This window comes from Poecilia reticulata, chromosome 9 (genome assembly GCF_904066995.2).
Source record: "Poecilia reticulata chromosome 9, P_reticulata-male-v2, whole genome shotgun sequence".
NCBI classification, from domain to species: domain Eukaryota; kingdom Metazoa; phylum Chordata; class Actinopteri; order Cyprinodontiformes; family Poeciliidae; genus Poecilia; species Poecilia reticulata.
In genome coordinates this window covers 24,222,751-24,249,446 of record NC_088838.1, presented here as the reverse complement: position 1 = coordinate 24,249,446, position 26,696 = coordinate 24,222,751, and the positions used below count along the sequence as shown (strand labels likewise).

At 40.2% G+C, this 26,696-nt stretch overlaps 1 protein-coding gene across 2 annotated transcripts in view; it reads right to left on the bottom strand.

Moving 5' to 3' along the window:
- Positions 1-20,032: 20,032 nt before the first annotated feature.
- sema6a (sema domain, transmembrane domain (TM), and cytoplasmic domain, (semaphorin) 6A) overlaps positions 20,033-26,696 on the bottom strand; it is a 145,192-nt gene continuing 138,528 nt past the window's right edge. For both annotated transcript variants that reach the window (XM_008418244.3, XM_008418245.3), the window contains one exon: positions 20,033-24,943. In XM_008418244.3, the coding sequence (XP_008416466.1) occupies positions 23,808-24,943 (1,136 nt within the window). In that variant the 3' untranslated portion in view covers positions 20,033-23,807. The remainder of the gene's footprint in view (positions 24,944-26,696) is intronic.

Below are 26,696 nucleotides of genomic sequence, written 5' to 3'. Positions count from 1 at the left end.
GACTGTCTCACCTGGCCAGGAAGACGCTCAACATCTGGACAGGGACCCAGGTACAACGTGATAAAAGCCTCTGAAGACACCGTGAACGCAGGGTGTTTCTGCTGCTGGTGTTTTTCTGTGAGTTCATCTCAATGTTGAGGGGTTTTTTCCTTTTTTTTTTTTTTTGAAATATTCATAGATACAGAGACACTAAAACAGACTAGAGGCTAAATCATAAATAGATAAATAAATAACGGCACATTGCTTCTGTATGAATGGTTTTCTGGTACCCCAACCCGGTCACCCCCGGTGCTGTCAGCACATTAAATGGATGTGAGCCAGCAGGCAGGTAAATGGACGGACTAGATGAAAGGCAGGGGGGGGATGAAGAGGTGAAATGTAAGGAAGGAGAGTAGAAGGTGAGCAGGAGGCAGCCAAGAAAAGCTGCAGAAATTGGGAGGGATGAAGGGAGAGGAGGTGACCCCCTGGGAGCCTCATCTCCCACATCAATTATGGAAGAAACGTGTATGTCCGTGTCTTTGTGTGTTCGTGTGGTTGGGGGTGGTTGTGCAAGAGCAAAGAAACACTTTAAGCTGGAAAACACTTTGTCCGATGGACAGGTCATGTCCATCTAGACCTCAAAGCGGAGACACAAATTTAATCCTATAATCCTTCTTCTCTGGCGCCTTATTGGACTAGTCATAGTTACAGCCCCCCGCTGCATTTACTGGCACCAATGCAATTTGTGTATGCAATTTATATTTCAGTTTCTATGTTAATCGGAGTGTGTGAGAAATTTAAATTGGTACCAACCTGTTTAAGATGATTTGAGCTTTGTGACCTGGTGGATGAACCTGCTGGAATTAGCTGCTAGGAGATGAGTTACTGTGGTCACAGTGAGGTTGGCTTGGTCGGCAGCGACACTCAGGGTTGTGGTTCAATAGCTGCTATATTTTTTCAGATCAGCTGGTGCAAAATAAAGATGGTTTTGCTTTTATTAATGTCTACTGGAACAAAATGAGATGTGATGAGATACAGACGACGGGTGGCGCTGTTAATAAATGCATATTTCAATTGCCTGATAATGTCAAATAAATCTTTTTCATTCTGAATGTCAGTTTGAACTTCATCAAGTCAATCAAATTTAGTTGCTACCAAGTGACTGACTATTTGCGTTGATATGGATTTGACATGGTATACCTAATAAAGTGGCCAGTGAGTGTAAATGAGGTCAGCGCAGACATTGATTAAAAGTCTACACATGAAGTTAGATCATGTTTTATGTTGCATTCAAGGTGTTTGCAAGAAAATCTGTCATTGATATTCATTTGCTTTGAGTTGACCTGTCATTGGAAGTAGCTCTGAACAAGCCATAATAGCGGTATGTGTACACAGGTAATAATTATGCCCTGAATAGCAATGCAAAATAAAGCTTTTAAGACAAACATTTGAGCTGTGGGTGAAACCAGACATTTGTGTCCATGTGTGGGCAACAAGCTAGTGTTTTTCTGCATTTCCATCCATCTGCACCTTTTTCCGAAGAGCTGTCAACAACTCCCACCGCCCTCACGGCTTCCAGGCTGCACGCCCTGAACGGAGGTCAATGCAAAATGTCAAGTGTGACGGATTCTCCCCTTCAAAGGATCCACGACCCCTGACCTCCTGTCTAAAAAGGTCAAGTCGGGATGGAACCCAGAATAACATTTAAAGCCCGTCCCGAGCCAACGTGAATGCCTCTCATTACAGAACAATTGGTTTCTTGGTTCGATAATCTCAAATGGAGATCAGTACACACATTTGGGTAATTCATCAAATCTCCTCCTCTCATGAATATTAAGCAAGAATCGGATGGAGGCTGTCGCTCCATTCATATTCATGCAGTGAGATAGAGAAATACCAGCGAAGCTGGTCATTTGAATTTCAATAACATGTCAGACATTTTAGATTCAAGAATTAAAAAAAACACTGTGAAATGGTTCCCTGTAAACTCATTTGACAGTTTATCCCAGAGAATACATTTCCATCCAGCTACGGAAACCATTGGTGACCTGCCACAAACCACAGGCTGATCCTTCACCTTTTCACAGCCCACTCTGAAATCATTCATTGGTTTCAGGATGATTAGTTTGAGTTTGAGTGTGTGCGTGTGCGTGCGTGTGTGTGCGTGTGTGCATAAGAGATAGAGAAGCTGATGTTGGTGTGTGTGTGATGGGTTCGGTCTGGTATACAGTATGTATTCCCATCTGGAGTGACAGGAAATCAATGTGGAAGTGCAGCTGTTTGTGCTCCAAACCTGGACACAGCTAAGTGTAATCACCTCGCAGATGACCTTCAGGGCTTTGGAGAACATACCAACAATCCGCTCACTCACATGCACACACAGACCCCCATATGGACACAGCAGCTGGGACACATGCTACACACACATCTACCCAATATGAGGGTACAACTACCAAAAAATACATAAAAATTACTGAAACATTGTCTCTCTGTTGTCGTTATGGTGTGCCTGGTCTGCTTTTCAGGATTGATGGATGGAAAGAAATGCATGACTGTAAAGAAGGAAAACATAAAAAAATCTGATGGGCAGATCTAGAGATTTTTGGATATAAAATCCCATCAAAACTACTCTATTCATCACAAAAGGAAATTGAGTGTTGTTGTAACTCGTTAATTCAAAATTCTTCATAGTTATTGGAGATGGGTCTGTCTGCTGATGGTATTTAAATAAAACAGGTGACGGTGAACATCTGTTAACAGACTTTATTCACAGATTCTTGATTTGTTTTTGGTCTGGACTTTTCCCAACAGATTCATGTGCTTTGAGCTAATTCGTTTTCCTTTAGCTTCCCTGTGTATGTTTAGTGTTATTGTGATAAGGCGAACCTCAACCCCAGTCTCAAGTCTCTTGCAGCCCAGAATTGCTTTCTATGTTTTCTCCCTTCATCATCCCGTCAACTGACTCTCATCCCCACAGCTTGACGACACCATCATGCTGTGGGGGCATGATGGTCATCCTCACCACCACTGAGGATGGACTGCTTAAAGAAATGTTTAGGGAGTTTTTTTATGCATCCTTTGAACAGAGCTTCTTTCCCCACATGTTTTCTGCATCTCTGAACTTCACCTGGCACTTCTTATGGTTCTTTTTCAACAATGGCTTCTTTCCTGTCACACTTCCACAAAGGCTAGATCTGTAGAGTGCCTGGCTAGCATTCAACAATAGATCTTCCGACCTGAGGTGTGGATTTCTGCAGCTCATCCAGAGTCGCCACGGGCCTCTTTGGTGCTTCTCTGATTATTGCCCTTCTTGCTTGACTCCAGACAGTTTAGACGGTTTAGGTGTGTGGACATATCTTGGTGTTTGCAGCTGTGCTAAGTTGTCTTTAAACGTCTCATCACCTGTATTCCTGACCTGACTGGTATGTCCCTCTGTTTACTCAAAACCTCTGAGACACATAACATGACATAAAATGGTCTTAAAATACATTGACACTTGTGATTTGTTATGTGACAAAAATGCTTGAAAAGTTGCATGAATATCTTTGGAAAGATATTTTGGCTGAAAGTAAACTGAACATGTCATCGTCATGTCTTAAATCCTGCCTTTACCCTAAATTTTGTGACAAAAATCTGTAGGTCAACTGCAGAAACGTACTGCATATGTCAACACGAGTCTGAACTGCTGTGGTGACATTTAAGGACAGCACTGGTTGCCTAACCTAGAGGAATTTGACAAATTGCATCATTGAATAAATAAGTTGAGCCGCAGTCTAAACTGTCTTTCTCCGTGGTTTTACTTTTGATAATCACCCGAGGCACCTTGTCATTTTTCCTCAACATAAGAGGCAAATAAACTCGAGAAAACTCCATCCAGTTTCGTGCAAATGCCAAATACTGCATGCGCACGTTCACTTCAGTTTCCATGAGAAGATCTGAATAAAGGCTGAACAAAGAGTGACAAAAATCTTAACAAATTTATGAATCTATCAATGTTGCATAGATTATCTGAGACGGGCTTTTGGCAAAAGGTAAAGCAGCCCCTGAAAAAGCAAGGTTAGCTTATCAGAGCTGAAAAATTTAACAGCTGATACACTTTACTGTAAAAGATGTAAGATTTTGAGGTTTTTTAGATTTAGTCCCTTACAGAAGCAATAACATCCTTTTAACTGTTTAACATTATGTCTCATTACAGCCACAGTCATCAGTGATTTTCTGTGATATGTGATAGATGGACATACATTCACATTCCCAGGGATATGAGAGCACAACCACCCTGAAATCCACAAATACTTAAATACATTATAAGTCAGCGGTGTCCCGTTCTGTAGATTCACATATGTTGAGCCAAGGCAGCATCTAACACAGGCAGGTAACCAGAAAACCTTGAACACCACTAGTTTGAATCCAAACATATTTATGAATGGCCCAGTCAAAGTCCAGACCTAAATCCAGCTGAGCAACTATGCCATGACACAAAAAGTAAGATGCATGTCATGCAGTGTGATTGAGCTTGTGCTTATTTGAAAAAGTTTGTTTCGAGTTTAAGACCCAGTAGAGACATATCCCAAAATATCCAGATGCCAGCGTGACTCATGTGCCGCTTAAGACGAATACACACCGCATTTTTCACATTTGTGTTTGTAAATGGGTTTTTTTTTGTTGTTTTTGTTTTTTTAGAAAACCTTAGATCCTTTTCGCTTTTGTTACATAGTGACACAAGAGTTTGTGCATTTGAAATATTGCCATGTTTGGGAAACGTGAACTTGAAACATTCCGACGTTTCAAGTTCTTAGTGTGTTTAAAGGTTTATAGTGTGTCGATACTTTTGCAAGTAATTGCAACTGTAGAAAATCAGCTCAAATCAGCTCATATTACCAATGCACTGCCTTGTTTCACTGCAAACTTTGAACATTGTGCAATCACGGCATCAAAGCCGGTTTGCTTACATCCACGTTATGATGCATCTTCGTCTTTGGTCTTAATGAGACAGTTTTTATAGCCTTAGCATTTTGAAAATAGGGTCTTTTGATTTGATTTAAGACACATGTTTTAGATCATTTCACAGATCACATCTCATCCACTTGTTAGAAATAATAAAAACTCCTCCCTATGATTTAAAATCCAAACACAAACACATACAGAGGAAGCCCACATGCTGCCACCTCCCTCGAGAGATGACTGATCTCTGCAGTCCTCGGAGGAGAGTGCTCCGGACCTGCAGCTGGGACCTCACTGATTATAGTCCACAGAGGCAGCAGGGGGCAGTCACGTGTTTGCCAGTGTGTGTGCGCGCTTGTCTTTGTGGGGAGGTGTGCACTGAGGTCACAGATACACTGCAGCTCCGTCCAATGGCTGCCACTCCAGTGACGTGCTGGTGGCCGAGGTGATGGGCAGGAGGAGGTTTGGGCTTTAGGGATGATGTTATGGCGGAAGAACAAAGAGGAAGAAAGAATGAACGGAGATGCTGTTGAAGAATGAAGGGCATAGAAAGATGAAATATGCAAACAGATTCTTTCTGGGTTTCAGTACTTTCATTTGGGGTGTCTCCTGCATGACACATTCATGCTGCTTTTATTTTTACACGGTAATGGGTTTTGCTTTTTTCGTTGTTTTATCATAATCAATGTGTTGATTTGTGGTCTGTGTCAGTGTGTTGTTGCCTGGCCACACCCATGCAGACCAGATGGCCCCTGCTCTACCTTTTCCTTGTCAGACATTATGTGATTATGGCTCCTGGTACACCACACAGTTAATATCCACCCTGAGTGGTACAGTCAGAAATAAATATAGAGGCGCAGCGTCATGTGCGCCCCACCGGGGACCACACAACGTCAGCAAGAGGTGGGATAAAGGTGAACCTGACAGTATGAGACTCATGCTGCTTTTATATGTAGAGCATGATTCAGTACTTCCAGAAAAAGGAATCAACTGCATCTGCATTCACAATATCAGGCGTGTACGAACAAGGTGAGGAATAATTAAGCAGAAGAATAATGCAAAAAAAAAAACAGAAAAAAAAAGAGCCTGTTGTCTTCCGGTAGCAGTCATCAGAGGAAAGAGGAAACATAATCCGCTCAGATCTCTTTGATTTGTAAGGCTTACAGCAGCTGGCAGGCCGTTTATGCAGTTTAGGTCCTCACCTTGAGCAGTTTTCCTTTTACATTTTAAGTTTTCTCTTGCAACGACCACACAGAAAAAGTTAAGACAATTATAGATGTTGAAGAAGAATGGCTTAAGCCAGACACAGTTTAAAGCCATTTCTCCAGATGCAGGTAAAGATGGAGGGAATGAGGGAGATGGGGATAAAGCAGGTAATGATGCTGAGACAATGACTCAAATAAGTAGGGAGGATTTAGGAATGCAGTAAGCAATAAAGGTTGTAGAAATTAGGGATGGATGAAGAAGAGGTTTATTGGTCAGGGAGATGGAGAGATGAGGGATCAAAGATTTCCTGATGGCGATAGTGACGCAGGAATGATGACATAAGTACGAAGGGTAAAGAGGTAAGACTGAGAGATGAGGACAATGCAAGAAGGACAATGCATGTCTCCAGAGTGGATGTATCATTTAGCCAGAGTGTGGCCTGTATCCGGCTGAGAACATGTGAAGAGGAAGCTGAAAATTAGGGTGATGGCAAGGAGGCACTCCAGCTTCCAAGACTTGAGTCATCATCACTTGAGGTCATCATAATGAATAATTCATCAAGATACCTGGCAAAATATATCAAAAGTGATAAGTTTGGAGTTGATCATTGATCAGGCTATTTTCAACATGTTTTTAACAAAACATACATTTACAAAATACATTTTTTAACTATTCTTATTATATTTTCTTATTTCTTGGTGGAATAAAATAGCTATACATCTAAATCTGACAGGAATATGAATAACTTTTTTCTTAACTGAATGTATTAGAAATGGGTGAATGATGGAGCTGAGAGTCTCTTCTAAACAGCAAAGCTGTGAATAAACAGACTGCCTGCTCTCCAGGCTAACTCCTTTAAGTTTATTCAAGGCCTGAAAAACCTTTTTAATTTTTTCCCCACAAAGAACTGCCAGTCTAGATCCTTAGAAACGTACCCCAAATGCTACAGCTGATGTACCAGTGCTCTTGGGTTTTTTCAGCCTGTACAGATGGACGGTTTTTCTCTCAGGTCGGGTTTGGTGTTCCTTTCTCTCTCTTTCTTTTATCTTGTAGACAAAGGCAGCAACAGTCCCCCAACCTCTTCCACAAAAAGTCTCAGCTGCTGAAGGTGCTTCAATTTGACGGACATTATGACAGAAAAAAAAAAAAATCAATTTTGTTCAGACCGAGTGGAACTTCAAACTTGCCACAGCGCGGACAACAAATGGTGCTGAAATGGAAAATTGGGGAAAAGTCGTATAAAATTGATATTCTGTACCTTGCGCACTGACTTTGCTACATGAACCAGTAAAACTGATAAATAAAACAATCAATAAAAACACTGACTGCAAAGAGTAAGTTAACACTGAACAATCCATGCTGCTGATAAAATGCCTAAAGTCACTTGTTTTCCCAAATTGTTTGCATGAAATCTAGCAAATATGACAAAAATGAATTTGTTTCTGGTTTGGTTTTGCCAAGTTAGCCCTCGGATATGCTGTGTTTGTCCTGGACCTGTCTGTGGCAGTATGGTCGTCTGTGTGTGTGTGTGTGAGGTGACCTTGACCAACCAGCAGAGAGACAGTCATGGATTTGTGCTGATAGATTGTTTACAGCTCTGACAGAGACAGATGGTAAATACACACATTTGTACACACATGACCAGTACTGCTTTGATGTTTTAGTCCTGCATTTGAAATCAAGACGTAAGCGATTATTAACATTTATTTGATGGACAGTGGTTAATAAAATTGAAGTTTTGCAGTTTTTCTGCCTCCTAACTTTCATGCATCCCAAAGCAGGTTAATGACTGACTGCAGTAACTTGAATCCTCGGTTTTTCCTTTCGCATTTTCATCTGTTAGGATTTGAAGCCAACGGCTTATGTTTGCTTGAAGACAGAAGAACTGACGCTAAAGCCGATAATCTGTTTAAAAAGAAAGATAGGAAAATAAATACATTAGGTCCAACAGTGTGACAAGTTCTAAAGGCAAATGATGGGGCTTAGAAATATGCCCCTGACAGATTGACCATGAAAGACGGGGAAAAAAAAAAACACAGGTGAAGACAGAAACATCCTTTGAGAGATGAGGAATCGTGAAGGACACAGCTGGTGACATCACTTCCCGTCTTTAGAGTGCAGCTGTGAAAACATCACAAAAACCAGACATCAGGTGTACCAGCGGACTCCTCTGTTGGATTAAAAGGTTTTTTCAGCATAGGGACAGAAAGAAACATGGTTAAATCATCTTGGGGTAATTAATGTAGGTGTTCTTTTAACGCTACTAGTCAAATATTATTTGTGAAGCCATAGAATACCACCATGGAACATGTTGTTAATCACAGAACCACATCATGGTCCATTTTCCCATTTGGTTTTGTAGTTAGTTGATAAATTGTATTTTTAATGAGGGCAGATTTAAATCACACCACCTGAAGACGAGCTTTAACGTTCAAAAGACTGGTGACATCACATAAGGCAAAAAGCAGTTGATGAAAATTACTTGAACACGAGGAAACATCCTAGTGTTTCACTGGGATAAATTTCCTGCAGAGCTTCTTCTTCTGCTATTTCTCCAGAAAATAAACACCAGAAAGACTTGAAATGAGCCCAGTTCTACCAGTTGGCCCCCAAAATGCCTTGACTCGTAGTGTGGCCTCTACCATTAACATCATTCCAGAGGAATAGAGTAGTGAAAAAACATCCCATACAATAAATGTTGCATTCTGAGCTGCTCCCGTTCTGCTGCAGCAAAGCATGCTAACTCCATGATACTTCCACCTCTATACTTCACAGTTGGTATGAGATTGTTTTCCTGGAATGATGGATTTAGTTGAATTAACGTATCCATTGATTTGTTTCCAAGTGATTTTATTTTGGATTTATTGAGGCATCCTGGTTGTTATCTATGTTATTACTGCTAAACTCTAATCTGGATTTTACTTCTTGCTTAAATAATGACATCGCTAACAAAAGTTCAACTTCCATAATGTATTTCAGATTGTGCAGGCATTTACTTTCATATTCACATTTGCAAGATCCTGCTGTAGGTCCTGCAATGACATTTTAGGATATTTTTAAACCTTCATAAATTGTGTTCTGTCTGTAGGGTAAATTAGTCGTCAGACGTTTTGAGACCATCAAAACGTTGAATGCAGTATCATCTACATTGTTGCAATCAAAGCCCCAAAATGTGTGTCCATCCTCTGCCCAGTCCAAGCAATATGGACCAGACTGGAATCTGTTACATCTGCAACCATGATGTAAAAAAAAAAATCCCTAAAAAGTTGGCGAAAAAAAAGGCTTTATTTGATTGAATCTCTGTAATACACTTCTCCTTAGGCTTAAGGTTTTTATAAGAAGCAGCATGTGGATTATTTGTAACATGCAGGTATGATATTTTTACACATTTGCTCCCGCACCTACGAGAACACATCTTTATCCCTAAATGTGTCCATTTTCTGTCTTTAAATCATCTTCCAAAAACATTCGATGACCTTTGTCTCTATACAGTAAAGTACGGGCGGTCTCGTGGGCGCGTTTCATCATAACCTCAATCTGACAACGACTCTCCTTAAACTGTGTCAGAGCAAAAGATGTTACACAAGCATCCTTTCGTCCCACATACTGTACAATCTGTCTCACTCATGCTTTCTCTTCTACTACACAGAGCTGGTGAACTACTTGTCTCTTCCATTAGCTCTAACTGTATTCAGATGTACTAAAGAGATCACTTCAGCACCAATACCAAATCAAGAGATTTTGATCTCTACCATAATGGCTATTTTTTCCATTCAACTAAATGTAAGAGAAGAAAAGTAAAAGTACATTTTGCCTTGATTTACCTTAGGCTGCACTGCAAGAAAACTACTTTGCAGATTATTTCTTCTCCTCCCATTGTAAAGTGTGATCAAATATGAACAGACGATTCAGACAAGCCTTTTATGTTTTACCTCTAATACAGAAAATCAGAAATCTCTACAGAAAAATTTCTTCATGGAGTAAATTTAGACAATTCAGTCTTTTTGGTCCTTTCAAATGTCCTAAATACACTTTTCTTGTTGTGAAACCAAAAACTTCAGATTCAAACATAAAACAGTGTTTCTTTCTCTTGAAGCTCTGACTGACCCCTTTCACTGTCAGGAATAACTCAGCGGTGACGGAGAATTCCTGCGATGTTGTGTTGTCAGTTTCGCGTTCTTGTTTCTGAAGCAAAAGCTGCTGAAAGAACGGTGCGATCGCACTCACTGTGCAACATGTTTGTGCTGCTTTCTGTGTCAAACAAGCCCAGACAATCCAGAGCATCAGCAGCAATCAGCACAGCGCTGCGTGTTTCCAGTTAAAGTCCTGGATCAATGACCACCAAGTGGAATGGATGAGTGCATAAACCCTCAGGGTGAAAATGACATGTTATCTCTTTCAATTGTGAGTCTGTCATTTGTCATTTTGTGTTGTTTTACTTAATTACAGTCTCCAGATGTAAGTCGCTGGTTCTGAAACTGATGGTTGGTTTGACAGCAGAACCTGTTATGATGCCACTGAGTAAGAATTTATCAACATCACCATTATCTTTCATTGCTAATAAAGTAAACGGCCTTGGTTTAAATTCATCTTTCATTGATTGGACTGCAAACATCCAATGTTACCAGTACAATCAATCTATGGATCAATCCATCCATCCGTCTTACATGAGTTTTTATACCAAAAAAAAATCTATTGCAGAAATAATTTAATTTCTATTTTAAATTTGGAAATAAATGAAAACAGTCCAATTTTTACAAAAGAATTGCAGAAAAAATTACTACTTAGAGATGTTAATATGTGTGGAAAATTATAGTTTCCAACATAATAATGATTAAAAAAAGATTTTAAATATCGCTGATACTTTTAGTGCCATTCTGTTATAAAAGGATGATGGAAATATTCAATAAAAAGAAAATATGAAATGAAAAATCTTAAAACCTATATTAACTATTACATCAATGTTTGAAAACATTGAGTGGTTCTCGTTTTACCTAAATTTGCTTTTAGGAGTAGTTTTACTACACTGTCCTTTAATTTTCGCTTTACAAATACAGCTCAAACCTTTACTTGAGTCACATTTCTACCCACTAAATGGATGAAAAACAAAGTTGTTTTATCCAGAATGCATGATAAAGTGAGACTCCTTGTTCACAAGTTTTCTTGTCCCGAATTTTTCCATCTGCTGAACCTTTTTGTGCCATTTGGAAATCAAGCGAACATGCAGTAAACAGTCGACATTGTCACTGGGAGTACTTTACCCTGTTCCAACAACACAACTATGGTGTAAAAACAACCTCCGTCCATGTCCAACTCAGTGCATAGACTTACATCCTACAGCTGAAGTGAAGAAAGCATAGAAAGGGATCTGGGAGGAAACCAGATGTGAGAGAGGACTAAGTGCTCTCCTGTTGGCAAAAGCAGCTGAAACAACAGTTCTGTCAATAACATTTTATTAAAAGACTATTTGTTATTGCAGATGCATTGTCCCCCTTGCAGAATATATATATATATGTAAAAAAAAAAAATAATTTTAAGGTTGGATTAAAATTTTTATTTATGCTTCTGCAGTGAAGGATGAATAAACTTAACATTTTTTTACACATCTTTACTAGGAAGTCAATTAATGTTGCATGGACATTAAGGGGAATATTGCATTTGACTTATGATATATCTCAAATTTCAACTTTTCGACTTTTATTTGAAACAACTTCATTTACTAGCGGTAATAGGTTTTTTAGTGGAAATCACATCGGGAGCCAAACTCTGTTCACTGACCCCCATTTATACCTCCTCTGTGACAGGGCACTTTGGGAAAGGCGTGAAAGATAAATAATCTTGAATCTTCATTAATCTCTATTGCTGATGACACATCCGTTAATTTTCAATGCTCTTGCTCTTCTGAAAGCCTCTTTCAGAAGTTTCGTGATGCAACACCGCAGAAGAGAGAAGCATTTGCTAAATAAATACATACGATGAAAAGCTTTGAGCATGAAGAGAAATGACAGAACTAAAATAAACCCTGGTCAAAGCGTAAAATGAGCTGATGAAACTCAAATGTTGCAGTGTGGGATTTTCACAGGATGGGAGGAGAAAACAAGATGACAAACTCTATTCCCTCATTCGGTGTGGATGGATGAAACCCTGTTAGCAAATTAACGGGAATGTGACAGATTTCACACATGCAGTGGATTCCTTCGCTCCTGTCCTGGCCTTCAGGGGATGGGAAGCAAGTGAGACTTTCAGCAGAACACTCTCCTGACCTCCTCCTTGTTTTGATCACGGCCACACTTAGGGATGTTACCTCTTAAGATGAAACTTATTTATACCAATATACACAAAAAATAGTTGTAGGCTGTAGCTGAATTAGCAAATAAACATGATTGTCATCTTGAAATCAAACTGCCAGTAAGAGATTATTTTTTTCTTCTTTTTGTCATAAAATTGTATTTCTTTTACAATTTGTTTGCATATGGAGTAATCCGATATTTTCCTTGTTTTGTCTGAGTGACTCTTCAGCTCATTTTGGTACATTGTTCATGGCACCTCTTGACAGTTTCAGCCGACATCTTCACAAGCTCTTTTGGCTTTGTTTTGGAGTTTAGACATCTATCTCTCTGATGCACAAAAGCCTGTCAACATTCTCATTATGTTTGTACTTCTAAATAATTGTTTGATCAGATAAAAACGGCACCTTCAGGCGTTTAGACGTTGAACCTGAGGGTGAACAGGAGAGCCACAATTGTCTTTCATATATCTTGTCTGATTTCTGCTCATTTTCCAATATGTCTTACAAGGCAGCAGTCCACAGGTGTCACAAATATCTTTGTCCTTTAGTTTCCAAATTATTATATACTTTAGCCCACTGAATATGTGGTTAAGAGAAGGTGGGATAGTGTTTTAGCAGATAGGAAAAACTGTAATGATTGTGAAAACTCTAACATGTCTAAAAGTGTGATTGTGTGCATGTACATATCTGAGTATCCCGTGTTGAACTGTTGATCTGTCCAGCATATGCAAGCCTGTCTCACTCTGCTGGAGAGAAAATGTGAATAGATGCTTAAAGGAGGTCAGTGTTTGGTTGATCTTAAGCTTGACACTGTATGTACCTGAGGCCAATAAATCAATGACATTGATAATCTCTTTATATTTGCACATAAACTCCCCCCTATTTGTTTTCAGCTTATTACAAATGCATGCATGTTTCGGGAATGTGCCGACCAGCCCCACAGCAGGGATAATTATTGGTCCACCTGCTATACAATATATTTGTGTGTTTGTCTGAATATAAAAATAGATGTGCATCAGCAATCAATATCTTCCTCTGCATGAGAGGCTTCAGAGACATACCTGAAGGGAGGAGAGTGAAGCTACAAGCTGGTTTAGTCTCAGATTCATCTAAATGTCACCATGTTTTGTCTTTAAATGACATTCATGCAAAATTAATCAGAAGTGCTGCACCTATAGGGTTGAGAGTCGAGACTCATGTTTCTAACTCAAAACGATTTGTGTTCAAAGGTTCTTTAAATGTGAATATGATGGTGAATCTCTTGAATGAGGTAAAGATTGGGGTGAAGGCAAGGAGTCCTTTCCAACCTCAAAAACTTGCTGCTCATAAGAATAGGTTGAAATGTGAGGCTACGACTCAAAGCATAGATTTCTGAGATCATTCAGATTACTTTAATCTTTAAATGTCGTGTTTACCATCAGCATGCATAATACCAAAGCAGTGTACATCGAGCAGATACGTCATTCTACCTAGATATGTTTACTTGGCCCTACAGAAAGAAAACCTACATACATACAAGCCATAAATCAAATGCCACATCCTGTTTCTGTTTATGTCATTGTTGTGACTCTCTGGATGACATCCCCCCAAAAAAACAGATCACTCGTAAATTCATACTTTTTCATCCTCTTTAATTTCCAGAAGCATACTTCTGTCTCTCTTGCCACCTATCTTTTTATGTGTCAAGTCCCCATGCTAATACACGTTACACTATTAGTTTCACACAATAAAATAAGCGCATATCTTTTCAAAGTTGTCACAGCTTTGAACTTCTTGAGAATCCAAGCGACATCAGCAGGAACGGACCGAAGCAAAAATAAGTGGATGTAGCAGCGTAGCTGTTATTTCCTTCCTTACAGCTGCTGCATTTAGAAACCAGGTCACAGATTGCAGCGGCATGAACTTGACTGGCATCTTCTCTCCTTACTTTTTTTTTTTTTCTTTTGGCCACTGAAAGTAAGTTTCTCCACGCATAAACAGTTTCATAGGATTACCCTTTTCACTCCTGGCAAAACCAGCCAGTTAGAACCATGCAGTGTGTAACTGGGTGCATGTGCGCTTGTGAGTTTTAGTTTTCTCTCCTTCCGGCGTCCCCTGTTTTTTTTAAATGTTTTTATTTTTTCTGGGTAATCTCTCTTTTTATGGCCGGTATGCTCCCAGTCTCTGTGAATGCGAGACATGTGCGCGACATCCAATGCTGCATATGGTCGGTGGATGAGGACCAGGCTTCTCTCCCAATTCCCTGAGCTTCCTTCCAACATCACCCACAGGCTTTGTTTTCATCCCCATCCACAGCCATCTCCTAAGCCCCCATGCATCCTGTGCTCTGTGTGTGTGTGTACGTGTGTGTTAGTGTGTGTGTGTGTAGGGTCACCAGGATGAGTGCACAGTGCACCCTGAAGACTTTTCTGCTCCAAATTTACACCGCCTTGCCCTTATTCCCACTGCCAATTTCTCCCCTGCACGCTCGTCAGTGTGTGCAGTGCAGGGCTTATAACAGCAGAACAAGGCTTGGCTCTTTTCCCCGCTCACTCTGCCATCAGAACTCCCAGAGGTATGCTCCTCTTACTGCTTCCTCACAGCCCAAGGCTTTTTTAATTTTTTTTTTCTCAAAGCACAAGAGACAGTTCCTTTCACCCTTGTTTCTGTAAATCCTTACTTCGAATCTTCTGCTGGATTTTTGGAGACCTCTGAGAAGTTTGAGCTGCATCTTGAACTTGTTCTGGTATGCTAGGTATAATAAGGTCATGGGCTGTTACTCCCATGTTTAGTGTTCATGATGCTTCCCATGACGTCAGGGAGGTTTTGCTTCTTTCTCTCTTTTTTATCTTTATGAGCCATCCACTCATAAGACCCATTAGGAAAAGTTTTACTGCATTCCAGGTCAAAGTTTCTAAAATTAATTTAGGCTTGCTTCTAAAAGGATGCGGATCTCTTGCAGATAAAGATGCATAAATTTAAATGCTGAGTCATTTATTACACAGTGATTGGCAGCGCTATTCAGCATGCTTTATTATTCTTGGTGAAGCAGGGAAATATCATAAATTAAGTCAGTGTTGTAATATCTTCCAGTTCCACATGTGCCTTCTGTCTCTGCGGCTGCCAGACTTTGTGACACACAAGCTGCAGCAGCATGGAGGCCTGTTTTATTCTTTACACTTCTACATGCTTCACAACCAAATCCACTAAATGCCTTATAGGTACATCAAGCGCTCGTGAAGTGTTTGAGATTGTTAACTTTAGTTTATGGAGGCTCCTTTGCAAACCTCTTCTTTTTGTTTGTTTGTTTTTTAATTGACAAAGAAGCAGCATCTGTTTTTAAAACTTGTGCACACATCCAGATTCGTTAAATCAGATCAAAATACCGTTGGGTTTGTGACATAGTGGAACAATGTTTAACAAAGTGATTCTGTACAAATACCCGACTGTAGCTTTAGTGTCTAATTATATTCAGACAAAACAAATACAGTTAATGTGCTGACTTGGGTTCAGGTGAAATTCCTTGCCACGTTCAATCTATTCTGTTCTATAAATGGTTTTATTTTAACCCATTCAAAATAAAGTGGGTTTATTTTAAAGACCCCAAACCCCCGTTTTGGGTCATATCCTTGTTTATGACACATTTTCTTCCCGTTCTATAACTCCTCTTCATCCCTCTCATCCTCTTATTTTCTCTTGACTCGTTCCTCTTTCAGGTCCTTTAAATAACTCTTATCCTTCAAATTCACATTTACAGCCCCTCTTCATCCCTCTCATAACTCCTTTCTGTTTTTAATCATACTTATCCTCCTCATCCCTCTGTGTCATCCAGTCATCCCACTCATTTGCCTCCTCAGTCTGCTGAACCCCTGCTTCTATATCTTTCTTCCTCCTGTCCATCACACTCCTCCTCATCATCCCACTCACTTTCTCTTCCCTCTCTTGACACATTTACACCTTTCATTTCTATTTATTCATCCCGCTTCATCCTTTTTTATGACTCCTCTTCAACCCCCTCATCCTCCTCATACCCTTTTAAAATCCACATTTATCCCTGTCATCCTATTTAGGATAATTTTTATCCCACTCATCCTTATCATTCCTGAATTTCCAAAGTGAGAAGCAATTAGGTCTTTTGCATTTTCCTTTTCTCTTGCAGGATTATATTTGCCCCTCTGATCTGCCCTCTTTATAACTTCTTTCCATCCCTCACATCCTTTGTCTCTCTTTGGCCCATCCTTTCATCCCACTCATCCCCACCATCCTTGGTTAAAACCCTTTCCATCACCCTTTTAAATGTGTTTCCTCTACATATTTTCAATGTTTACTAAGACCTTTGAGTGTTGTGTATTTCTACAGTCTCTGAATTACCTCATAAAATATCCCTTGTATATTTTAGCTGTTGGACAAAAATACTCACATTCTTGCTCAAAGCCCCAAATTTCCTCAATGCCAATTGTAAACAACATGAGTTTCCTCATTTTGCACGACCCCCATCAAACATAATCGCATGGCGGTGACCATCATGAATCTAACAAGTACTTATGCAATGACGCATTAATGAGAGGCCAACCAACATGGCGAACAGCCATTAAGGGGCCTATTGACTCCCATTAATGGCTCATAGAGGACCATATTAATACCCAGGGGACACATCATTCAGGATCGTGATAATGTGTCTGTGTCTGTGAGAGACAGACGGAGCATAAATGTGCATGGCTGTCTGCCTTCCTGTCTATTTTGACTTCATTTAACTCTCTGCAGGCTTTTTGAAATTTGACAGATAATTATCCCCTCCACTGGCTGATCGGTCTGTCCTATTGTGTCTGTTTCTTTTGTGTCTGAGTCACTGGAGCGACCATATTTTGACAGAAACATGCATGAAAAAAAACGCCAGTATGTTAAGAGTCATTAAGGGCAGCGGTGGATGCAGACAGTATCAGCAACGGGGATAATGATCTCTGGATGTGACGGCGTGGATTAGCTCGCAGATAAACTTGTTGTGACCACAGATTGAGGGGCACTCAAAACGAGCACTGCCAAGTCCAAAGCCAGCCAGGTGGATTAGAGTTATGAGGGCGGGGGCTTAATGGCTGATTGAACGACTAGATGGTTGACGTAAAAGGCTGGCTGGGAGGCTGAAAGCCTGGCTGACCAACATTTCTGCTGCTGCTGCTGTCAAGGAAAAGTGCCATTAAGCTTTAGGGCTGGCAGGTCATAATGCCAGATCATGAGCGATGTTTGATTGATTTCTGCTGATTTACACAAGGATTTGCAGCACTCACAGCAATTACAGCTTAAAAAAATACATATTTGCTTGATGCATCGTGTGCTTCATATCCATGTGCTTCATATCGGTGTCTATGAAGCACATGGAAATGTATTTTATATTCAAGAATGTTGAATAACAAGAAATATTCCATCATGCTGGATAAAATAGACACGAAAATGGTCAAATGATAAAAAAAACAAAAAACAGAAGGAAGTATATAAATGTAAAAATAATTCAAACTTGGTTAGATTGGATTTAAAGTGTTTGCAAACATAATTTTTAAATTCTTGCTACAGATTTTCAAATAACCAAAAACCTCCTGTATGTTAGTTTCATCCTTTTACATGCATTCCTGTACGCCTTATTTGAAAACCTTTCGACCTCTTGAGTTGCGACCTTTGGAACGCCCTCTGGCTGTTTCTGTAGAAGATACTCTCTCACTGTAGTAACTTGCAGGTTCAGTTGTACTCCTGTCGTGTTGAAATAGACTTATCTGAATCTTGATCTCTGATTCATTACTTGCACTGATGGGAGCTACACAATGCAGTATTGTAATGTCCGACGGGCCTCGTTTTCTGAACCACGCCGTGGTTATCTGATCGCCACGCTGGCTGATTGTAACTTATGACTCCGCTCTGCAGTGTCAGAAACAAGTGATGAACAACTCACTAAGCTCATAGGTTATGACAGTACAGCGCCAATGATGTGCTAACATGAGAAACTAGAGACGGTACCACTGGGCCATTAGCAGTGAAATGTGTGCAGTTTTTCATGTGGGCTATCCCATCAAGCTATTTTTTTGGGTCTAGAAATAACTATTTGAGGAATAAATATTTCCGCTGTGTTGTCATGTCACTGCACGCCGTTCTGACAACACAGAACCACCAGTGGGGACATATTTTTGAAATGTAATTATAGCTTTTGATTGCCTGTGTGGACTAATGGTCCATGAGGCGGTGGTGGGTTGAAGGAGAGTCTCTGGAGCAGACCACAACACAAAGGTCCTGTCAGCATAGAGCATAATGTGTAAGTGATTTCAGCATTGTCACCACCACTGTAAACATCTTAGCTCACTGCCTTGGAGACTAATAGGACTTGTTGGGATTGGTCCATTCACTGACTGGTGAAAAAGTCACTGCATGTCCTCCCATTGCCTGCGGTGCTGGTACTCGTTCTTCCTTCCCAGTTAAATGTTGCTTTAATTTGCTTTAAGCTAATGAAAACAAAGCAACTGTGTGTAATTTATCCATATAATGTGTTTCACTTTGTGAAATGAGTTACTGAGATAGAGTAACTGTTTAATAATATGCAAATTTATTGAATGGTTGTGTAATAACGGCCTTCAGCTTATCTACATTACTGTCTCAGGTTTCTTTTATCATCTCAGCACCGTCCCAGGGGTTCAGCGGTATCGGTGTCTTTAGCAGTGTGGGCAGGTTCCAAGTCCTGCTGGAGAATTAAATCAGTTTCTCCATAAAACTTGTCACCAGAAGGAAGCATGAAGGGCTCTGAAACCTCCTTGTAGACAGTTGCAGATGCCACGGCTTGTCAAATCATCAGTATCTTGGAAACTTCCCACTGGATCTCAGGCAGCTTGGATTCAGACACACTATTCTTCCTCCACACTCAGGGATCTACAAAATGATCAAAAGAAATACAACAATAAAGCCCAGTTTGTTGATGCGTTTGTGTGTTGTGGCTCTTGAAGCTTTGATTCACCTCATCAATCTCTCCAAAACTCTTAAACAGGCTTTGGTTCTCAATCTCTTTAAGGCTGCAGGTATTTTTGTTACTTGTGATCTTTTGTCCCACCACACTTTTTCCCTCCAGTAAACTTTCCATTAATATGCTTGAATACAGCACTCTGAATATCTAGCTTTTTAGCAATGACCTTTAATAATGACTGTCTGCATTGAATAATCTTACATAAGATTTGGTATGCCATAACTTTTTTCTTTTAGTAATTACTTTCTATATATTATTTTCTGGGTTTTCATAAGTTTTAAATGGAGATAAAAGCTTAAAATACATTAGCGTGTGTGTGTAATGAAAACATTTTTAATTGAGTTACTGAAATAAATGAATTTTTCAATGATATTCTAATTTCCTAAGATGCATCTGTAGATTCAAAAAGCTTTAATCCACAAACCCGCTTTGTGTCTCAAGTTTAAGGAATGCTTCCTCAGATCTCATGAGATTTTCACAAGGAGAAAAGAGCTGAAGGTCACAAAGTGAAATGTTTTTCTTACAATTATTCTCTAACGAGTTCAGATCCTGAATGAAGCAAGATTTTTATTTTCATGTCGCACAAAAGGTAAATGTTACACAGCCTCCGGCAAAGAAGCAAGCGAGACAGCAAGGACAAATCAAGTTTTCATGACAAGAATTTTATTTCCTTTTTTTTTTTTCATTACATTTTGCATTAAATTAAAGAGTTTTTTTCTTTACAACATACATTAAGCTGTGAATCAGATGTTAAGGAAGTGGAGAGAGAGTAGGGCAAAAAACTTTGTGACGTCACAATATCTTACAAGCTTACAAAGTTCAAAAGTTTGAAAAGTCGATAAGAGTTGATTTGCATCTAACAGCAGTGAATTATAACAAGGGTGAAAGACAAAAAAGGCACACACTAAAGAACCTCACTGTCCACAGCGGCTGTCACAGTCAGTCCTAATCCAGCCTGTCGAAAACTCCTGCGGTCCTGCTGACATCGAAATGCTCGGCGCTCAAAATAAACGCCCAGATATGTTCACGTGTCCACACAAGACGGTGGATGTTTAACCTTCTCACCCAGACACGGGGTGCTGTCCGCCGTGTGTGTGGACATGATGATTCATGAATCAGAACGTTTACGAACAAGTTGTCAGTTTCATTCCAGGAAAACATATTTGAAATATTGGCAAAAGGGGATGGACTTGTGTGAAGGATGAAACCTTGTTATTTTGGACTACTTATGCACATTGAATGACACCGCTGATGGCATATGAAAGGCTTCAAAATAAATGTATCTTTCTTTGTGGTATCATAACCTCACCTTGTAATTACACAAACATCCAAACCTTTAAATGGAGCGCAATTATTTAGCAGCGGGGGAGAAAAAAAAACACTTTAAGAGTGAATTGTCCGTAACAAAATCACCAGTGGCATAATTATTGGAATTTATTTTAAGTTGATTAATATGATTTCACAAATATTTCCAGTGTCTGCCATGAGAGCAATTATTTAAAAAGTTTAAAACAACTTGACTAGAGCTAGACTAGAAGAGGAGCCATATTTATCTTGCCATCATTTCTGGGAGCAGAGTATTGATGGTCTGTGGGCTGGTTATATCTGAAAACTAGTTAATGTACTGGTGGAATATTCCTGGATGTGTTAAGCTGGATTATTGTGTGACAGTAGAAAGAGGAATGGTCAGAGATCTGTCTCTGTTTTTGATCCAAACTTCTTAAATTGTGTAGAAGACCTTTGGTAAAAAAAAAAAAATAAGCAGTTGTCTTAGCACTGGTGATTTGTACTTTTTTTTTTTTTAATTGAACAGATTTGTCCCAAATGTAGAAGTTGAATTTTTCAGGCCTTTGCAGAGCGAGGTTATGTTTTTGCAAATACCACACATTTTATTGTAAGGTCATATTTTACACAAGTTTTAAAACAAAGGTGCCAAAAGAGTCTCTCAATTGCTTGTTTTGTTGCTATTTGTAATTTTCTTTGTTTAATCAAAACAGGTCTATCTTTTAAATGAGATCTTGGATCTCAATGAGACACCCTGTATAAATAAAAGTTACAAATAACAGCAAAATAGAAGCAAATGTAACCGACTATATTTCCTGGAAAAACTGTTCAACATGTAATAGAGAACCGTTGAGCTGACTCCTGCTTTGAAGATATTTTCAACCAAATGCTGTAAGCATATAGACAACACATGAAAACCAGAAACCCATTCTCAGATCCTACTTCACCCTCTTAGTTTAGCTGTGGATAGAGACATTGTTGGCTTTCTTCCATTGAGAAACGGAAAAAAAACTGCTGGACATGAAGAAAACTTTGACCTATCTACACATACAACAATAGAAGAGTGCTCCACTGATTTAAGTGTTTTGGTGAGGGGTGATCGAAGGAAACATAAGAGGTCATATAAGTCAAACTCTCAGGCCTTAATAATAAGAGTCAGTGACGCAAAAATAAAAATAAAAAAAAAAGCAACACTAGTATTTTTTCAAATAGTTTTCTTACAAAAAACGGGGTTAAATAGAGAAACTTCTTCACTACTGTTTTAAAATCCCAGCTTTCTTCACAGGAACCAGCCTGTTTATGCAACTGCCTAAGAAATGAATGCTTATAAGAAGCAGTGAGCTTCTGTAGCTCACTGGGGGCCTATTGTATCTCATACTAATAGGTCGCTACGGTGCTGTTGTTGCAGTATTATTGCAATGCACCGGGAAGCTACCTCGGCCTTCTCAACTCGTAGCAAATCTCAACTGTTCTGGTCATCACACCAAACAACAAAAATGAATAAAAACCAACATCAGGAACGTTTAGCTTGTATAAAAAATAAAAAAAAAAGAATTGCAGACAATGCCAACACAACATGAACGACGGCTCGAAGCGCGTTAATGGCACAGTCAGAAATGAACCACAAAGATGATTGAGTGAGTGTGTGTGCAGAAAGAGTAAAAAAAGAAGAAAGTGATCGCTCCTTCCTCTCCTCCGTCTGACCTGTTAACTGTGTTAATGTCTAAGGGACCAGAATTACAACAATAACACCTACATTCTTTAACTGCATTTTTATCAAACAAGGGAAATATCATGATGTAAGAAAATAAAAACAAAAAAGGAATACAACAAGGACACAAAGTTAACAACTATTAAAGAAAAACATTGTCACTACTTTAGGGTGTAAGGCACAAATTTACATGTGGAAAAATAAGCAGACGATAAAAAGTTTTTTTTTTTCTTTTTCTTATTGTTTCCGTTTTTTTCTCCGCCTGCTCGTCCACGTGGCGCCGCGCTGGACCGGCGTCGCTCAGTCGCAACGTTTAGCTTAGTTTTGAGCACTGATTCCTGCACTGTTGCTGCGCCTCTTCCTTTTATGTGTAACATGCAACAGTGAGTTAATCAGGACAAATGTTTTGGAGTCAGACGAAAAAAAAAACCACAGTGCTGATTGGAGGGGAGGGTCGAGGGTTTGCTTGGTGGAGGAGTGAAGGGGGAGATTTTGGAGATCTTTTTTTCTCTTTTCTTTCATCTTGATTGGTTGAAAACAATGGAAACTCTGGTCTGAAAAGGTAAAAGTCTGTTCTGGCACAGTTTCAATAAATATCTCCACCTCGTCGTCGTTGTATCTCGAGCTGCAGGTCCCACTGAGCACTCAGTAAGACCTTTTTTTAAAGTCTACAAGAAAAGTTCTACTGGCTCCAGTTTAATGACTTTAAATATTTTTTCTTTCCTCACTTGATTAATTATTATTAAAAGACCTCTTCTTTGTCTCCTCTCTCTGTCCAAGCCTAAAAAGTCAGTTTGTTCTTTTAAAGCACTTAATAAAAATAAATACAACAGGCTATTAGTATTAACAGTCACGTATTGTTCAGTACAGTAGGAGATTCTTCTGGCCAGGCCTCAGCAGAACCCGCCCAGGTCTTGATTGCTGTAACACTGAGACTCTCTTCACAGTTTCCAACAGGACTCAGTCTGAATCCAGTCTCTCTGAGTGCTTCTGTACATTGATTATTCTCCGTCTCCCGACCCCTGTACGCTCACCGTCCATCGGCACGATAACATATGATAAGTCAAGTCTGGGTGGCTGAAGACACTACAAACAGGGGAGCCACCATCTCGAATGCTACAGGGTGCCGACATGTGAAATACCAGGACAGGCTTCACTTCCTCTCTCAGGAGTACATCTTCCTCTTTGTGTTTACAGACAAACTGGGAGCTGATCTGAGCTCAACAACAGACAACATCCATTGGATATTTACATATTTATATAAAAACAAATTATTTAAAAACAAAATCTGTGAATTTCCACCAAAAACAAACAAATGCACTAAAAGGAGATGCAAGTTGTACAGTAGTCCCTGTTTCTTCTGTCTGAAAACACCTTTAGCTTCTGTCTGTTCAGTCTGGCTTAACGGGGTTACGAGCTGACTATGTGCCGGAGTCACTGGACTTTGCTTTTGTTGAGAGAGAGACTACGGAGGGTTTCGGGGGAACGTCGGGTTTGAGGTGTTTGCTGCCCGTTCGAGGCAGCGAGCCGTAAGTGATCATCCCAGGCTGCCGAGACAGCGATATGCCCTGCGTTGTCATTTGTATGGAGTCCACCCTCTGGGGGGCGGGGGGCGGGGTCTCCACACGGAAGCTGTGGTGTCTCGACAAATGAGAGGAGTTGGATGAGTTGGTGTTGTGCTTCTTCAGCGCTGAGGATCCAGAAGCAGAAGACGCCGATCCTTTCCGGAGGCCGTACACTGACGAGTGGACCTCCAGACGTTTGCCCATCTGTGGTACGGCAGGAGGGACGGTGAGGGATGCCTCTCGCTGGGGAACGCGAGGTGGAAGCATCCCGTCTGGATCCATCATGTGGCTCTTTCCTGGCTTGTACTCCAAGGTGGCCCCTTGGTCTTCCATGACGCCGTGGGCCATGCCCAGGTCGCTGTGATGGGGCTGCTCCACATACTCGTGCTGGTAGGACTGCTGCAGGTGAGGCGGAAGCTGATGCTGATGTTGCGGCAAAGGCAAAACGACAACGCTGGGGATGTGACCAGGTGAAGCCCTCAGGGGCAGGTCCGTGGAGATGACAGGAGACCCGATAGGCGGCATGTCCTTGGTACAAGCATTGATGAGGTTCTGATTTCTTTCCCACTCACGGCTTCCACGGCTGGGCTTGCGACGCGGCTGCATCGGCGTGGATTCAGGCGTTGGCAGAGCAGCGAGGTCCAGGTGGTGCTGGTCGGCTTTTATCAGCATCTTGGCATTTGGTGTCAGTCGCCCATTGTGCATCAAAGGGGTGAGAATCGCCTCCGGGCGGCCATCTTTGGCCTGCGTCTCAAACAGACCGGTCAGCTTGGTCACGCTGTTCATCGACCCGCGGCGGGAGTGGAGATGCAGGCTGTCCTTCTCCTTGCGACCTGTCAGGTCCAGATCTCGCCGCCGGTGGTCACAGACGCAGTAGACGATGAGACCTGAGAAGATGGCGCCCATCGCAAAAGCCAAGATGACGGCTATGGCCAACAGGGTCACGGGAACCAGCTGGTCGCGACCCTTCTGGTAGCTCTCACGGATCACACCTGCAGAGAGACACATTGACAAACAGCAGTCACTCAAAAGGGCAAAGAAGGCTGACTTTTTCAAACAAACAAAACCTAGAATTATAGATGATTTATATGTGTTTTCAGAAGACGGCGGAAGATTAAAAGGTCCAATCATTTTATGGAAAATATGCAAATGAAGGAAGATTTATCCTATTATTACAAAAAAAAACTACTTTTCATAATGACTGCAAATGGTAGCTTCAGGTGTGGAAATTCAATATTTCCCTAAGACACAATCTCAGAGTGAGGATGTTTTTCAGAGGTGATTAGGATTCCCATTTTAAATCCCACATAAAACCTCCTGGTAAAATGAGAATGATTCGAGAGCAGATAAAGGAGCATGAAATACTCAAACCCCTTTTCTTTTCACGGCTGCAAATGTGAGACTTTTCATAAAGCTTGAATCCAATCTCACGAATCCTAGAGAATACATTGAAAAGCCTCTGATTAGGCAGTGAATCCAATGAGCTGCATCATTGGGGATTTGGATGATTCTCCAAGACTAAAATAGGAGATGCATGACAATAGATAATTTAATAGAAGCAGCTGTGAGTTATTGTAACATTTGGAGAGTAGGATCAACATGTTTCACGTTGTAAACCAGAATCAAAGATAACATTTGATTTCAATACATACTGACAGGGGCAATATGACTCTCCACCCAGGGCACCACAAATTGGGGGCGCCACAAAAATACCAAACATATAAAAATGCAAGTTTTCTATTGCTTATTTGATTTCCTACTCAAATATGAATGGGTAACCTTTCTGTTGTGCACCATTTAAGCGTTGTAAGGAAATATGGCTGACAAGTGAAACTGAAGTTTGTTTTTGTTTTGACTTCCTGGCTGATGCTAAATTAAAGAGCTATTTTTGTGCTCTTGAAGGGAATCAAACATCTCTATATGTCGATTCTGAAAATCTCATCTGAACAGACCTAAAATAAGTTAGCTGACTCAGAACGTTTTTAAAAAACTAAGCGGTATGAAACATTGATTTGTGAACACACACAAAAAGCATTTTAAATGTCTTCATGTTGTCACAACCTCTTCAGACTGAAAGCAAGGTGGAAAGTAAAAATACATTTCTACAGTGACTGCGTACTCGTTGTATGACAGTTTGTAATTTATTAATGTATTACTTTACGGTTTACCTATTCGCACCGATTTTTTACTTGTGAAAAAATTGCCTATTTGCGTCTTTTCATAGAGCATATCTAAAATATCTGAAACAAAATGCAGTTTGAAAAGTTGAGGTATCGAGATGCAATGCTACTTCACTCACTATTGACTGGCGTTTACAAAGCAGCCAATCCAGAAGCACCATTTACTTTCCTTATCACTGATTGGCTGAAAACCCAAGAGCAGAGATTAGATTCTGTGGTAGAGCCAAGACGGTGCCCAATCTGCATATTAATGCATATTAAGGTAAATGCGTTTATTACTATTAGTACAAACCATGGAAACCATTTAAGCACTACAGCCTTCTTATGTTCTTTGAGTCTTTTCTGTCCATCATTTAAACGATTAAAGTTTTTCCTTCGACTCTAAATATGGACAAGATTAGAGAGAGAAGCAATTTTCTTAATTCTGAAGATCAACACACATGTTTGTATTTTCTTTAAATGATTGTTTTCCTGTTTTTCACTTTTTCAGGAGTGGCTAGGAGACGTTTTACCCCTGAGTCATGTCATATTTTTACAACCAAGTCAAACTAAAAGACATCTGCTC